At 41.4% G+C, this 16,762-nt stretch overlaps 1 protein-coding gene across 4 annotated transcripts in view; it reads left to right on the top strand.

The window, feature by feature from the left end:
- The first annotated feature begins 511 nt into the window (after nt 1-511).
- EML4 (EMAP like 4) overlaps nt 512-16,762 on the top strand; it is a 163,853-nt gene continuing 147,602 nt past the window's right edge. For 3 of the 4 annotated variants that reach the window (XM_010382598.2, XM_030921003.1, XM_030921005.1), the window contains exon 1: nt 512-817. In XM_010382598.2, coding sequence (XP_010380900.1) covers nt 793-817 — 25 coding nt within the window. In that variant the 5' untranslated portion in view covers nt 512-792. The remainder of the gene's footprint in view (nt 818-16,762) is intronic. The other variant, XM_030921004.1, reaches the window with a different exon arrangement.

Below are 16,762 nucleotides of genomic sequence, written 5' to 3'. Positions count from 1 at the left end.
TTTTGGGTCATGTCCAGCACTAAAATTCCTTGCTTCTGATCTGTCCCGGGCCCTGCGCCTGTGGCAGTGGTGGTATCGAGCTAGTCAAAAAGCTTCGCCCCTGTCTGTCCCTCACCCTACCAGGGGAGAGGGAGAACCTCTCCCTCTTGGTTGCTTCTTTAGTGTCCTTGTAGGACCCACATGGTGGCCATCTCTTGTCAGGGGGGTCCAGACTTGGCTCTGCGGGCTTCCCAGGGGCTATATGGGGAGAGGATCCTTCATGCATCAGAGTATCCCAGGCCGGAGGCTATGCCTTATCCCCACCTGTCGGAACCAAACCGTGGTCCCCAGCCTTCAGCAGGCCCACCGCGCAGGCGCAACCACCAGCCTGTCGCGAGGAGGACCAACGCCGAGGCCGAGGCAAGGTGAGAGGGCGGGGCTGACAAGACCCCGCCTCCGTGGCGTCACGTGGGAGGCGGAGTCGGAAGTGTGACGGCGTGCGCGGGGCGGGGCTACTGCTGCGCGCGGGCGCGGGGGCGGGGCGCGGCGCGGCGCTCGCGGCGGCGGCTGCTGCCTGGGAGGGAGGCCGGGCAGGCGGTTGAGCGGCGCCGCTCTCAACCTGACGGGGAAGTGGTCCCGGCGGCCGCGGCTGACTACCCCAGGGCGAACGGACGGACGACGGAGGCAGGAGCCGGGAGCCGAGCCGGGCGACCTAGAGAGCGAGCGGGTCAGGCTCAGCGTCGGCCACTCTGTCGGTCCGCTGAATGAAGTGCCCGCCCCGCTGAGCTCCGAGCCCGGCGCTTTCCCCGCAAGATGGACGGTTTCGCCGGCAGCCTCGGTGAGTACGGCTGGGGAGTCCTGCCTCTTCTGCGAAGGGTGGGAACTTTGTTCTCTCCTCACACAGCCCAGGCCCTGCCCTCCCTCCTGCCCCTCGGAGTGGCCGCGGCTCCACTGCACATGTTCCCTTCGAGGCTGCCGCCCCTCCACGGACTCCGGTGGACTGAGGGGCCCCTCCCCCATGTCCAGCCCTCCTCTGTGCTAGACCCTCCTTTCCTCCCGGAGCCCCTTTCATTGCAGGGCCCTCCAAAGGGGGAACCCCTTCCCTCTCAGGCCCCCCAATAGCTGGCACACCCCTCCCCGTACACTCACGGCTCCCCCCGCTCACTCCCCTTCAGAGTTGGGACACTTCTTCAAATCCAAGCTCCTCTTCAAGGTACAACATTCCACCCCCTTTCCATATACAGAGCTCTCTTTCAGGGTGGGGACAGCCTTTACCCGAACAGAGGCTCCTTTTTAGGATGGGGACCCTCATTCCCTCTTCAGGAAGGGGGCATCCCCCGCCCCCCAGTCTTCACTTTAAATTTGGAGACTTTTCAGTTTTCTTCAGAGTAGTAGGCAACTTCCTTTTCACTCCCTCCACTTCTCTGAGCATTTTGCAGTGGTGGAGAGACCTAGAAGCATCGGAGCATCATTCGCTTAATACAGGAAAGGAAGAGGTGCATCTGTATTGGGGGACCCTCTTTAAGAGTGAAAGCAGAAGTGTTTTCTGGCTCTGCATGCGTGCTGGGGAGAAGTGATTCTGCCCAATGAATCAATAGGAAAGGGGGCCTCTATCAGGGAAGGAAAGGATTCTCCATTTTTGGAAGATGTTGTCTTTGTGGAATGGAGAAAGGGAAGAGGTTGTTAAATAGGCTGAAGTGCCTTTTCAGTGTTCCTTTCACTCAGATGAAGGTAATCTTCTGGGTAGGAAAGTCACAGCGCCAGGCTAGTATTGACTGCCCTAGAAACTGAGTCTGGAATTACTACTATTCTTCGAGGCCATTGGAATCTAGTGAAAGATTGAGTTCTACTGTTAGAATAGTGAGAACAGTTTCAGCTTTGGCTGATAACGCAGTTATGTGATACCTACTGCTGGAATTGTATTTTGAGTTTTTTATGTGCAGGTAGCTTGTATTCAGACGCCTTTCTTTTACGTTTCTTGATAATAAGTCTCTACTTGTTTAATGTTCACTGATCAGTGAGGAGTCTGTCCATACGTAGGCCGTACTATATCCAGATAATATCGAGATGAGATGGATTTTTAAAATCTAAAGTAAAAAAGTAAGTCAAAGAGCAATGGGCCCATAATAGATATTAAATAGTAAAATCCATAATTTTGGCCTTCCCTTTTTCTTGGGCAGAAAAAATTGTTGTTATAGTGCTTTCAGAGTGGAAATCCTAAAATAGGAGGCAACTGAGTGTTGTGTTACTCGTTCCTCCTCAAAGGCACCTGTTGTCCATTATCTAACCTTTGATGTCTTGTAATTCCTTACTTAGGTTGGGCGCCTTTTAGAGAGACATCCATTTTTCCCTGGTTCTTTTTTAGCTCCATGCGTTGGTTTATTCACAGTAAATGTTGGACCGAAAAACTTGTCCTATATGTCCGCTAAAGGGCTGATCATATACTAAAGTAAAAATTGAGTGTCTTTTTAGGGGATGTTGTGGAGAGCTGTGTTATCTTTGTACTGTATTGGGTCCTCATCCTGTAGGAATGGGGAGATCACTATTCACTTTAACTTCTTTCCTGTTGGTTCTAAAGACTTCTGGAGGGTTTGGTAAAGCTTCATCTTCTATAAGTGTTTAGAAGGAGTCTTTCTCACCAGTTGGGGCACTTAAGTTTATTTTCAAACATTGATTATGCTTTGTAAAAGCTTTCTTTCTTAACCAGTTCATGAGGTAAGTGATATAAAAGACTGAGAGATGAAGATGAATTGCATTTGGGGCTCACACTTTTCATATAGAGCGTCATTGTTGGCCCTAATGTTGGATGTAAAAAATTTATTTGATGCCATGCTTTGGGTGGTATGTGATGAGACTTTTCTTTAGATATGGTGTTAATCAGGAGCAGAGGAGATATGCCTATCAGAGGAACCTGCGTCTGCAGAGAGGGAAGGAAATGGTTTCTGGCAGTATTTCTGGAGCTGCTCTTGATGAAGATGCTTCTCAGTGGGAGCTCTGTGCTTTCTCTTTCTGTGCCCCTTGTAAGAGTAAAACTAGGCCCCATCTTAATTGAAACCTTAAAGGGTGGGGGAGGAGTAGTGGTGGTATATTTTACTGGTAGTCTTTAAGCAGAGCTTTGCTCAGCTCTTGCCAAATTGCTTGTTTCTGTTTTCTGCAGTTAATTAGCCTAGAGCTTAGAGTTACATTGATCTTTATTTTATCAGGAGAGCCACGAATATAAAGGCAAGTACTTCTACTCTAGTAGATGTTTAAAAACCTTTTTTTTTAAAACCAAACAAGAATTCAAAACATGTGAAGTTCTTCTGGGGTTACAAGTATTGAAAGCATTTATCCTCAAGGAAGTATGTGTGTATTTCCTTTTACATATTAGATAGGTTCTTGAAAAATGGCGAAAAAAAAACTACATTTTTATAAGCAGAAAAATTGAGTGCTTTATAAACAGAACAATTTTAGAGAAGAGATTATTTAAGAGAATCCTGTGGCGACTCATTTTGGGAAGTGAAAAACTTAAAATTCAAACTGTACCCTTGATTGTTGCATGTTTAGATAAGAAAACCACTGTATTATGTGCATTTTATAAGATGTCGAATGGCAATTAAGACTAGTGTTTTTTTAAATCATATGAATGATAGATGATTGGCCGTTTTATAAATGCCACACTGAAGTTACCTGGTACTGATTATATTATCTTTGTTTTACATAAAAAGAACTGAAGAATTCTTTTAATCTCCCCAACTGATGAGTTTCAGGCAACTTGGCTGGCAGGTGCTTGTACTCTGGAATTTCCCTTAGGTATTATTAATATATCTTTTAATTCACGAATTATGGCAACTTAAGGCAGCACTGTAGAAACCTTTTTTTTTTTTTAAGGAGAGAAAACTACTCAATTACCTTGATGTCTTGCCTCCAAATCACTACATATAGATACCCATGTGCAAAATGTATATACTGTGTATATTTTAAATCTCAGGTCTATGTGCAAAAGTGGGGAACTATTCATACAGCTTTTATCGATTTTTTATAAGACAGGGATTGGGTACATTTCATGCTTAATCTTTTTAGAATCTCTTTTGTAATAGAGGTTTAATTTTAAGACTTTTATCTTGGAATTAACCTAGAGATTAGTCTGTTTGCATTTGAAAGAAACCTTATACCTAACCATGTCAGCTTTAAATTTTTCTGCCTCAAAAGTTAAACAGCAAAACTTAAAATCTTCCCCCTAAGAAAAATCGTAGTGAACGAAACTGTTGGATTAGGATCTATAAGAAACAATATTCTGGGTGCAGGATATAAATGTGAACAAGTATGCTTCAACTTACGGACTATTAGTCTTTTTAACATCACATTGTTAGAACTGTGATTTCTCATCAAAGATTTAGTCTTGCTTTCTTAAAGGAACAACGCTGTATGTGATTTTCAAATACTAACCTAAAGCATTCTTTATTTACATGAAAATGTTTTTCATGTTATATTTGGAGAGGGTTTTTTAAAACTTTTTTTATTGGTTGCTTGTCTCTTGAAGAGTTCAAGATAGATGTAAGTTATGTAACAGGACATGAGTAGTAACTCTCAAATAGTAGAGCATCTTCATGAGTTAGCTAGAGTATTTTTCAACATGTATATGGATTAACATCGAGCATGGACTACCACTATGCTAGGTGGTTCTCATGGGAAAGACAAGTAAAAGACATGCTTTTTGCCCTTTAGGAGCTTACTGCCTGGTTTTTAAAATAAGTACCATGACCAGGTACAGTGGCTCACGCCTGTAGTCCCAGCACTGTGGGAAACCGAGGTGGAATGATCGATTGAGCCCAGTAGTTTGAGACCAGCCTGGGCAACATAGCAAGACCCTCTCTCTACAAAAAAACAAAAATAGGCGTAGTGGCATGCGCCTGTAACCCCAGCAACTTGGGAGACTGAGGCAGGAGGAGCACTTGAGCGCAGGAATTAAAGGTTGCAGTGAGCTACAATTATACCACTGCACTCCACTGGGCCACAAAGCAAACCTCTGCCTCTAAAAAAAAAATAATAATAATAATAAAGTACATACTGTATGTAGAGATGTTTACTATTAAGCCTAAGTACCAGAAATGGGGATGAAGGGAGGAAACACCATTTAGAATGCTGTGCTATGTTTCAAGCAAGCAACTTCTGAGAGAACATTTGTTGATTGCTAGATTTATCTCCGTAGAGCTTAGCTTTTTGAAACAATGAAATAATTTATTTAGCAGTTCAAATTCTAGGGAGTCTTTCTCTGTCTTATGTGTAAGTTGGAATAACACGTAGCAAAATACTGCGTTTTGTATGTGGGAGTCCATATCTGTAACGTGTAAAACTTTAATATTCTTAAGAAATTTTAGAAAAATATTTTGATGTTTAAAATAGATTCTAATACTTGTAAAAAGTTTAGGGGAAGAATCTACTTCATCTAGTATTACCTCAGTGTGGAAGATTCCCAGATCTATAGTATATTTCTTTTTGTGTGTGTATCTGACGGAGTCTTGCTCTGTCTCCCAGGCTAGAATACAATGGTGCAATCTCAGCTCACTGCAACCTCTGCCTTCTTGGTTCAGGCGATTCTCCTGCCTCAGCCTCCCGAGTAGCTGGGATTACAGTCGTGTGCCCCACACCCGGCTAATTTTTGTATTTTTAGTAGAGACAGGGTTTCACCGTGTTGGCCAGGCTGGTCTCAAACCCCTGACTTTGGGTGATCCACCCACCTTGACCTCCCAAAGTTCTGGGATTACAGGTGTGAGCCACTGCGCCTGACCGTATAGTATATTTCTATGTCTGTATATGATCTCTTATCCTTTAGCTGTCTTATGCTATTATAATGGCTTAATTTTGCATGCTGTATATGATTTTTAAGTATTATTCTAAAGCATTCCTTATTTACAGTTTACAAAGAGCTTTTACCTCATTTAATCTGCATGCTAACCTTAGGAGATAAATTATTATGCTTTTTTTTTTGGAGACAGAGTCTTGCTCTGTTGCCCAGGCTGGAGTGCAGTGACGTGATCTCGGCTCACTGCAACCTTTGCCTGCCAGGTTTAGGCAGTTCTTTGCCTCAGTCTCCCGAGTAGCTGGGATTACAGGTGCCCACCACCATGCTTGGCTAATTTTTGTATTTTTAGTAGAGACGGGTTTCACCATCTTGGCCAGGCTGGTCTTGAACTCCTAACCTTGTGTGATCTACCCACCTCAGCCTCCCTCACAGGCGTGAGCCACCATGCCTGGCCGAGAGTGTGTGTTTGTTTGTTTTTGAGATGGAGTCTCGCTCTGTTGCCCAGGCTGGAGTGCAATGGCACCATTTCAGCTCACTGCAGCCTCTGCCTCGCAGGTTCAAGCCATTCTCCTGCCTCAAGCCTCCTAAGTAGCTGGGATTACAGGCGCTTGCCACCACACCTGGCTAATTTTTTGTATTTTTAGTAGAGATGGGATTTCTCTGTGTTAGCCAGGATGGTTGTGATCTCCTGACCTTGTTATTCACCTGCCTAGGCCTTCCAAAGTGCTGTGATCACAGATGTGAGCCATTGCACCCGGCTAAGAATGTGTTATTTTTTTAAAACGTTGAGTCCAGGTTTTTTCTTTTTTTGTATGGTTGGGATTGTTTGTATCTATATTATTTTATTTTATTTTGTTTTTTTGAGACAGAGTTTCTCTCTGTTGCCCAGGCTGGAGTACAGTGTCACAGTTTTCGCTCACTGCAACTTCTGCCTCCCGGATTCAAGCGATTCTTGTGCCTCAGCCTCCCGAGTAGCTGAGATGACAGATGTGCACCACCGCCCCCACCTAATTTTTGTATTTTTAATAGAGATGAGGTTTCGCCATATTGACCAAGCTGGTCTCGAACTGCTGGCCTCAAGTGATCCATCCACCTCAGCCTCCCAAAGTGCTGGAATTAGAGATGTGAGTCACCATGCCTAGCCTCATATTATTTTTAAATAAAGGAAAGAAGAATAGAAAAATAAATTATCTTTAGCCCATCTGTACGCAGCTGATGTTAACGTGTTGATGTACTTGTTCTTGGTCTTTTTCTGTGTTTAACTTTTTAATAGTTAAAATCATACTGCAGACATAATTTTGCATTCTGTGTTTTTCGTTGGATCCTAACCTTTTTTTTTTTTTTTTTTCCACTTGAACTCAGATTTTTCTGATGGAGTATAGCGGTCTTTTCTCTACTCAGTTACTGACTCTTTATAACCCTCAGGTACATACCTGAATCTGAACTTCTCTCCTGAATCAGCTTCTTTTCCTTATTTCCCACTGACTGTATCACCCAGTTTGAAATTTCAGAATCATGTTTGATTCTTTGCCATTTTTGCCTGGGGCATTAGAATCTCTTCTAAGACTTGTCAATTCTTGTCACCTTTTCTCATCCCTTTTGTTTTCCACCGCTGTAGTTCAGGTACTTATTATTCGATGCATGGATTATTGCATGGTGTCAAGAATCTCCACCTGTCCAGTTTATTTTGTACAAGGCCCTCAGATTAATCTTCCTAAAGCCATACTTTGATTGTGCCATTCACCCTCTCAGATTGCTTCATTGCCTTGATGACTACATTCAAACACCTTAGCCTCTTAGCCTCTTCTCAAGTCCTCTGTCATCTCTTTCTACTGTCTTACCATGTTCTGACCAAAATGACCTATTTCTTGTTCCTCAAATTTTCATCTTTTCATCCTGATGACCATTCCCAATACCCTTCAAGGCTCAACTCAAATATTATTTCCTTTGTAAAAATGTTTATTTCTTTTCATTCCCAGCCCAAAGTATTCTTCCTTGAACACTTGATAGGACCACTCTTGGGGTACTTATTGCGAAATGTTTTTTTCTTATAGTTATAAGGTGAAAGTAATTATTACAAATCTTAAAATTGTTATTTCCCTAAGCCAAATTGTTTTTATTTTTATTTTTTTATGAGACGGAGTTTTGCTTTGTTGCCCAGGCTGGAGTGCAGTGGTGTGATCTCAGCTTACTGCAACCTCTGCCTCCTGTGTTCAAGGGATTCTCCTGCCTCAGCCTCCCGACTAGGTGGTATGACAGGCGTGTGCCACCACACCCGGCTAATTTTTGTATTTTTAGCAGAGACAGGTTTCGTCATGTTGCCCCAGCTGGTCTCGAGCTCCTGACCTCAAGTGATCTGCCCGTTGAGGCCTCCCAGAATGCTGGGGGATTGCAGGTATCACGCCCACCTAAGCCAAATGTATAAGCCTCTTGAAGGCTGTATTGAAGGTTTTATTGAAGGCTGAAACTCTCATGTGTCTTTGAAGTCTTGAGGTGGAGATTTCATGATCCAGTAAAATGTGGAGTAAAATGTGGAGGAAAAAAATTAGGGACTAGCATATAGTTGACGACTTAACAACCTTCACTTTCATACCTTGTTTTTTTTTTAAAAGAAATGACACTTGAAGACCAAAAGATTATAATACACAATCTCAGAATAAAAAATTGTAAAATTACTTTAAAAAATATGGCTTACACCTGTTATCCCAACAGTTTGGGAGGCTGAGGCGGGCGGATCACTTGAGCTCAGGAGTTTGAGACCAGCCTGGGCAACATGGTGAGACCCTGTCTCTACCAAAAGTACAAAAAAATTAGCCAGGCATGGTGGAGCACACCTGTGGTCCCAGATAACTTGGGAGGCTGAGCTGAGAGGCTTGCTTGAGCCTAGGAGGTGGAGGTTGCAGTGAGCTCAGCTCACACCACTGGTCTCCAACCTGGGTGACAGAGCGAGACCCCGTCTCAAACAAGCAAGCAAACAAACAACTCACTTTGTTCTTATTTCTCATTTCACATGAAATGAGTGAAATCTTCTAGACTTTATTGGGAATCTGATAAAGAATTGTGTGCCAGATTCTAGGGCATTATTTTCAAGTACAAGTCATATGCATGACCTATGAATGGTTTTTGAACTCAGTTTAGTAGTGGTCAGGACCAACATTAGAAAAATGAGAAAAGGAAGAGATAATGTAAAATATCAGTACTTCATGTGAGATTGCTTCATGGAACATTTAATATCAGTTATATATATTTGTCTTAGATTTCAGTGTAAAATTTCTGTTGGTCACAATCAGATGGAAGATACATTTTTAGTGGCTAATCCCTATCTTTGAGAGAATAGGTGGAAAGGTTAACATACATGAAAAGGTGGATGAACAATCAGAAGTAATCATGAGTTGTGGGCTATGTCTTTGATAAGTTTTTAGAGTCTGAATATAATTAGAATATGTTTAACATCAGTAGGAGCAGAAAGATATTTATTAGTTCTAGAATGAATGTAATTCAGGCAAACTCAGTATGTAAAGAAGTGATTTTATGATATTGGTAGGGCTGGGGTATATTTACCTTGCAAATCAATTCTTTGCTTTGAAAGAGAATTTTCAGGCCGGGTGGTGTAGCTCACACCTATAATCCTAGCACTTTGTGAGGCCAAGGTAGGAGTATCACTTGAGGCCTGGAGTTCAAGACCAGTCTGGGCAACACAGTGAGACCCTGTCTCTACCAAAAAAACAAAACTTAGCCGAACGTGGTGGCACATACCCAGCTCCTTGGGAGGCTGAGGTGAGAGGATCACTTGAGCCCAGGAGGTGGAGGCTGCAGTGAGCTATGATCATGTCACTGCACTCCAGCCTGGGCGGCAGAGCGAGCAGCGAGACCCTGTCTCAAATAAGTAAGAGGATTTTCCTTGTTTGAGTATCCCCCATGTGATGCCTGTCACGTGAGAAATCACTGGGAGCCAAAAACAGCTGCAAAAAAAGAGGGTTTACCATATTGCTTTATTTTACTTTTAAGCCAATTTGATGGAGTTGTCTGTGTCTTGACTGGTTCCCCACTTATTTGCTCAAATACATTTTTTCCCCAGGAAGCTGTCCCTGATTAGTACACTCAAACCATTGCACTATAGCGCTTCTAAAGTGGAGGGGACTGAGCACTTACACTTAAGGGATCTGGGAGTATAGCCAAAAGTTGAAATCTGTGTAATTTTAAAGTTAATATGATTGTTTTCCAACAATTATAATAAAGATTTATTCAGACAGGAATCATCAATAGGCGCTAAATCTAAGGGGATATTCTGGTGAGGAGCAGGATGTCTGCATGGTCTTAAATTTCTCCCCATATAATGCTTATTACTTGTAAGGGGGGAAAACAGTAACTCAGTATGGTGGTGAAATCAGACAACCATATTATTGTCTTTTTTGCACACATGCACATTGTGTGCATGATCAAAATAAATATCACCAGTGGTTGTTGTTTGTATCTGCATGTGATACCCTGAAAAGAACACATCACTTATCGTGTTTTTCAGCCATGAATTCATAGCCTGAATCTAATCATGAGGAAATTTTAAACTGCAGATGGGGAACATCCTATTTTTTAAAACGTCGGGGAGCTGGGTTTTTTTTTTTTTTTTTTTTTAAATGTTATAAAGACAAAGTCTGTGGAAACATTCCAGGCTGAAGAAGACTTAAGAGATATGGTAACTAAGTGGACTACCTGATTTTAGACTGGATCTTGTATAGAGGGGAAAATATAATAAAGGATATTATTGGATCACTTGGCAAAATTGGAATATGGATGGTAGTATTGCATTAATGTTTATTGAAGTTGATAACTATCTTCAGGTTATGTAAGAGAATACTTTTATTCTTAGGAAATACATACCAAAGTTTTTATGGAGAATGATCCGTGATGTTTATAACTTATATTCAAATGGTTTAGGAAACAAATGTAATACATATGTGGGACTTTTTTATTTTGTTTTGAGATGGAGTCTCGCTCTGTCACCCAGGCTAGAGTGCAGTGGCGTAATCTCGGCTCACTGCACCCTCTGCCTCCCGGGTTCAAGCGATTATCCTGCCTCAGCCTCCCGAGTAATTGGGATTACAGGCGCATGCCACCATGCCCGGCTAATTTTGTATTTTTAGTAGAGATGGGGTTTCACTCTGTTGGTCAGGCTGATCTGGATCTCCTGACCCCAAGTGATGCACCCGCCTCAGTCTCCCAAAGTGCTGGGATTACAGGCGTAAGCCACTGTACGTGACCATATGTGTTTTATATATACACACAGATACATGGACATATAGAGGGAGGGAGGGACAGAGAACATGCATATGTGCATGTGTGTAAATAAAGCCAATGGATAAAATGTTAATAATAGGTTAATTTGGTGAAAGCTATGGATAGTCTTTGTACTGTTTTTGTTCTTACAGCTTTTCTGTGAGTTTGGAATCATTTTCAAATGAAAAGTTTAAAAAAATATGAACTGTGCATTATACTTCATAGTATAGCTTTAAAAAAATTTGAAACTATCCTGTCTTCCAGAAAATTCCAGGCAAACCCTTGAGATAAAACTGCGGCTCCAAGAATATGTTCCTTGTGTATATCATGTGGCTTCCTTTTATCCCTAAGCCTCAGTTTGAGAAACATGTCTCTGGGCCAGAGGTAGCTGTGGTTCAGATTTAGCCAACAGACATGTTTTGTTTGGCCCTTTTGAGTGTTTTAAAAATTGGGAAATTTCGTATAACAATGTGGATGTTTGGTTTCTATTGAAAAATAGAGTGATCTTTGCCACTCTGGGCTTGCATTCCATTCCAGATGGTCTATATATTCACTAAGTGGTGTGCCAGGTGCCCTCAGTCCCTACCTTACATTCAGCTTGTTTTAGTCATTTCTTTCCTGGCCTCTGTAGACCTATCTTTGCAACCTTTACCTAGCCTAAGTGGTGATGAAAGTGCCTGTCTTCTTTATACTATAACAATTTGAGAACTAAATTGCTAATCAGATGCCCTATCACCCTCTAACATTTTAGTGTTTATTTCCTGTAAATAAGGCTTTCTCCTACATAACCATCTACAACCAACAAAATCAGGAAATGTTGATACATTACTGTCTAATTCTCAGACCCATTCTAGTTTCACTAATTGTCTCAGTAATGTCTTTTATAGCAAAAAGCTGTAGTTCACAATTACATGTTGAATTTAGTTCTCATGTCTCTTTGATATGGAACAGTTCCTTAGTCTTCCTTGGGTTTTGTGACCTTGACACTTTGGAAAGTTGCCCTCCAGTTGTTTTGTAGACTGTCCCTAAATTTGATGTTTTTAGATTCAAATTATGCAATTTTGGGAGAAGTGCCACGGAAGTGAAGCTGTGTTTGTCTCATTGCATCCTATTAGGTGGCACACAGTTTTGATTTATCCCATTACTGGTGATGTCCATTTTGATCACTTGGTGTCTGCTAGACTTGTCCACAATTTTACAGTTTTAGTAATTGCAAGATTATTTTTCTTGTTTTACTTGGTAGTTAATAGCTATTTTGTAAAATGCGCTTTGAAACGATGTAAATATTCAGTTCTTCATCAGACCTTCAGTGTATTGGTTTATATCTGTATGGACTCAGGTTTCTTATTTTATTTTGTATTTGAGACAGGGTCTCACTCTGTCGCCCAGACTGTAGTGCGGTGGTGCGATCGCGGCTCACAGCATCCTCCGCCTCCCAGGCTCAAGTGATTCTCCTGCCTCAGTCTCCTGAGTAGCTGGGTTTACAGGTGTGTGCCACTACCACTTGGCTAATTTTTGTATTTTTAGTAGGGATGGGGTTTCACCATGTTGGCCTGGCTGGTGTCAAACTCCTGACCTCAGATGACCTACCTCAGCCTCCCAAAGTGCTGGGATTACAGGCGTGAACCACTGTGCCTGGCCAGGTTTCTTATTTTTTTGATGGATTATAATCTATTACTGTTTATTTTGATGCTTAAATTGGCCCTGTTTTGGCAAGTAGATGCCCCTCTAAACTGTCTTCTTTGTTTTTTTGCCATGCTCTCATCATTCTTTGATGACTTTCTTGTGTTGTGATACAATAAGATGATTCAGGTTCGTCTTGTACTCTTTTTGCTCCAGCCCTACAATCAGCCATTTTGCCAAAGAGCCCTACTTCTTTTATGGAGAATGGTATTTAGAAACCAAACTCTGTGCACTAGTTGTGTTCAATGCTGCTGGAGTCCTTGTCACAGTAGTTAAAATTAAGGAATATATTTATGTACATATGTGTGTGGCAATATATAGATATAGTTACAGCTATATTTTTACAACAGCATAGGATTAATTTTAGTTTCCTCCTTTATATATTTATAATTACTTCCCCAACAGAAACCTGGCTTCCTTTATACTTAGCATATTTATTTATTTGATGAGTCCTCCCCTGCATAATCAATCTCTTGTCTCCACTGGTTTCTACTTCCTTGCCTATTCAGGTTCTGATTGAACCTGTGGTGGGCTGCCCCGTCATCTCGTACTGACATTCTCATCCCACCAGGGCTCCAGCATCCTATGCCAGGCTGCCTTTCTCGTCCACCTGGTTGTTGATACCCTGCACACTAAACTCTGACACCCCATCCTGTGCTGCTTCTCTACCAGAATGACCTCCTTACACTCTTGCCTTGTACTGGCTGCCTTGATAGCTTTAGAACTGAACTACGGGGGAAGGGGAGAAGCCTAATCATTTTTAGAGAAAACAATAGCTCTAATGAAAAAATTGAAAACTGTATCTTTTCCACCAAATATCACAAGTATTTCTTTATTTTATATCACTTCCCAAATCATGTCTGTTAGTCTGCTAGAGCTACCATATGAAATTACTACAGACTGGGTGGCTTAAACAACAGAAACATATTTTCTCACGGTTTTGGAAGCTAGAGGTCAGAAATCAGTGTTTTGTCAGGTTTGATTTCTTATAACACCTTTCTCCCTCGCTTGTAGGTTGCCATCTTCTGTGTCCTCGTGTGGCCTTTTCTTTATGTGCACATATCACTGGTGTCTGTGTGTCCAAATTTCCTCCTTTTTTTTTTTTTTTTTTTTTTGAGACGGAGTCTCGCACTGTCACCCAGGCTGGAGTGTAGTGATGCGATCTTGGCTCACTGCAAGCTCCACCTCCCGGGTTCATGCCATTCTCCTGCCTCAGCCTCCCGAGTAGCTGGGACTGCAGGTGCCTGCCACCATTCCCGGCTCATTTTTTTGTGTATGTTTTTAGTAGAGATGGGGTTTCACAGTGTTAGCCAGGATGGTCTCGATCTCCTGACCTCATGATCCACCCACCTCGGCCTCCCAAAGTGCCGGGATTACAGGCGTGAGCCACTGCGCCCTGCCTAAATTTCCTCTTCTTACAAGGATACCAGTTGTATTGGATGAGGCCCCCCCACCCCACCGCCCATCTCTACCAAAAGTACAAAAAATTAGCCAGGCATGGTGGTGCACACCTGTGGTCTCAGGGACTCAGGAGGCTGAGGTGGGGAGATTGCTTGAGCCTGGGAGGTAGAGGTTGCAGTGAACTGAGATCATACCACTGTGTTCCAACCTGGGTGACAGAGTGGTGACTGACGCTAATTATAGCTCCCAGAATGAAAATCTAACGATTTAACAAATATTTGTTAAGTAAATACTGCATGCCAGGCATTGTTTTCATACTGGGAATATGTCAGTGAACAAAACAAAAATCCCTGCTCTCATGAAGCTTATATTATTGTGAAGGGAGATAGACAATAAAGAGTTTTAATTAAATTATTCACTCTTAGGAAGTCAGTGGCTTCTGTAAAAACAATTGATGTCTACACTGTTGGTTGTGAGCACATTATCCTTTTTTCTTAGATGTTGGTGATATAACCTGTGTGGGATATGGCTGGGTCAGATTATACAGAAAAGTAATCTTGGAGATACAAAAACAGGTAGTTAAAACATTGATAGCTGCCCTAGGGCTACTTTGTTATACATCTTAGTCACTGTATCTGAATTTGATAGGTTTTTGGTATATGTATATGTATGTATAAAGTACATGTATACGTTTTGCAGGCTTCCATTCTCGGTTCCTTTTTTTAAAAAATCATTTATATTTGAGGTCTTATTATTTACTATGCTACCTTTATGGTTGGACATACATTTCTTTTTATTTTTAGTATTTTTTCTTATTAAAGAATTTGGCTGTATTTCAATAAAATCTTTTTTTTCAGGTTAATTATTATAGGTCACTGTTTATCAATCTGGATTCAGGACCTATATCCAGTTACTAGAGAATTCTCGGGATGCTGAGGAGGTCTTAAAACAGCTGTTTGTGGGTGGTGGTGTTGGTAGAGGCAAAATGTGGGTTGTGTGACCAGGATGAGGTCACCCCTTCCACCTTCTGGCCCTCTTTCTTTCCGGACTTTAACACCTACTTTGGTACTTAAAGCAATTTGGGCTGTTTGCTGTGCTCTGAAGAGTTGTTTAGTAGTAGCACCTATAAGATGGTGTTAAATGTTTTTTGAATGAGTCTGTGTCACAGCAACAAAGAAAGAGTTGTTTTCAGTAGTTTGAAAACCATTGATATGGTTTTTATCTCATTCTATTCTTTCTTAACCTGCATATGGCCACCAGATTATTTATTCTAACACACCATTTTCATTGTCACTCCCTGTTTTAAGAACTTTCTTTTCAAGTTTCTGTGAGATAAACTCTAGTATGGTGTCCAAGTTGTCCTGCCACCTGGCTCTCTCCTACCTTTCCAGCTTCATCCGTTACCACGGCCCCTACATGGATTCCCTCTGTATCCCTTTTCTTGCTTAGTTTTTTGTTAACTGGTTTCTTTTTATACCATTATTTATTTAATATCTTTCCTTTCTCTTAGCAATTTCTGTTTATCCAAAGTAGTTTAAGTCCACCTCTTCTTTTGACCACTTTAATCCACAGGAATTTTCTCTCCTATTTTCTGAAATCTAGCACATTTGATTTTACTTACAGAGATCAATCATATATTTGCCTTATGTTGTTAACTCATATATATAGCCCTTTAAGTATTTCATGTTGTCTTTTCAATTAGGCAATACATTTCTTAAGGACAAGAATGTGTTTTATAGTAGGCTGAATGTATTGCCTTTTGAGTGGTAACTGCTCTCATATCTAGTGCCTAACTGCTTTGGTCGATGGGAAAAACCGTAGGATCAGTGGATTGATATAATTCTCTTTAACTTTTTGTTTTTATGTAATCTAGTTTTCTGTCCTTTGTGCAATGATATATCTGTGACATATCGGCAAAATCATTTGTCCTGGAATAATATAATACCTGAGCATATATTAATTTTTTTTCATTTTATAAAGAAACTGAGTTGAAGAGAGGGAAAATAACTTGCTCAGGATTAGAGGTTGACAAACTACCACCTTCTGGCCAGTCTGGTCTCTTTTGCATTCTGTCTGAGAAAATGGTTTGTGCATTTTTAAGTAGTTGAAAAATAAAAAGAATATTGTGACACATGAAAATTATATGAAATTCAAATTTCAATATCCATAAATAAAATTGTGTTGGAACCAGCCATACTTGTTTACTTAGGGATTGTCTGTAACTACTGTCACGTGACAATGGCAGAGCAGAGTAGTTGTAACAGAGACCGAATGGCATGCAGAGCCTAAAAATCTCTGCTGTCTGGTTTTTTATAGAAAAAAGTTTTCAGCCCTTGCTTAAGGTTGAAACTTGTTCAGCCTTGGCTTAAGGTTGAGCCATGATTTAATTCTAGGCAGTTAGAGAGCCTTCTTTATAGTCTCCTGAACATAGCATAGGGTCTTTGGGGAACTAGTAAGTAAATATTAATAATTGAGTATAGAGATGAGAGATGAAGGCAGGAGAGGACCATATCACTGATTATCTTCAGTGTCATGCTGAAGAGTTTGGCTTTGGGCCTGAAGGTGATGGGGGAGCCACTAAAGGACTTGTAATCAAGTTTGGATTTTAGAAAGTTTAGTCTGCTGGTACTGGGGAGAATG

Source organism: Rhinopithecus roxellana, chromosome 17, assembly GCF_007565055.1.
Source record: "Rhinopithecus roxellana isolate Shanxi Qingling chromosome 17, ASM756505v1, whole genome shotgun sequence".
NCBI lineage: Eukaryota > Metazoa > Chordata > Mammalia > Primates > Cercopithecidae > Rhinopithecus > Rhinopithecus roxellana.
The sequence above is the reverse complement of the archived record's forward strand: the minus strand, read 5'-3'. Positions and strand labels throughout refer to the sequence as shown.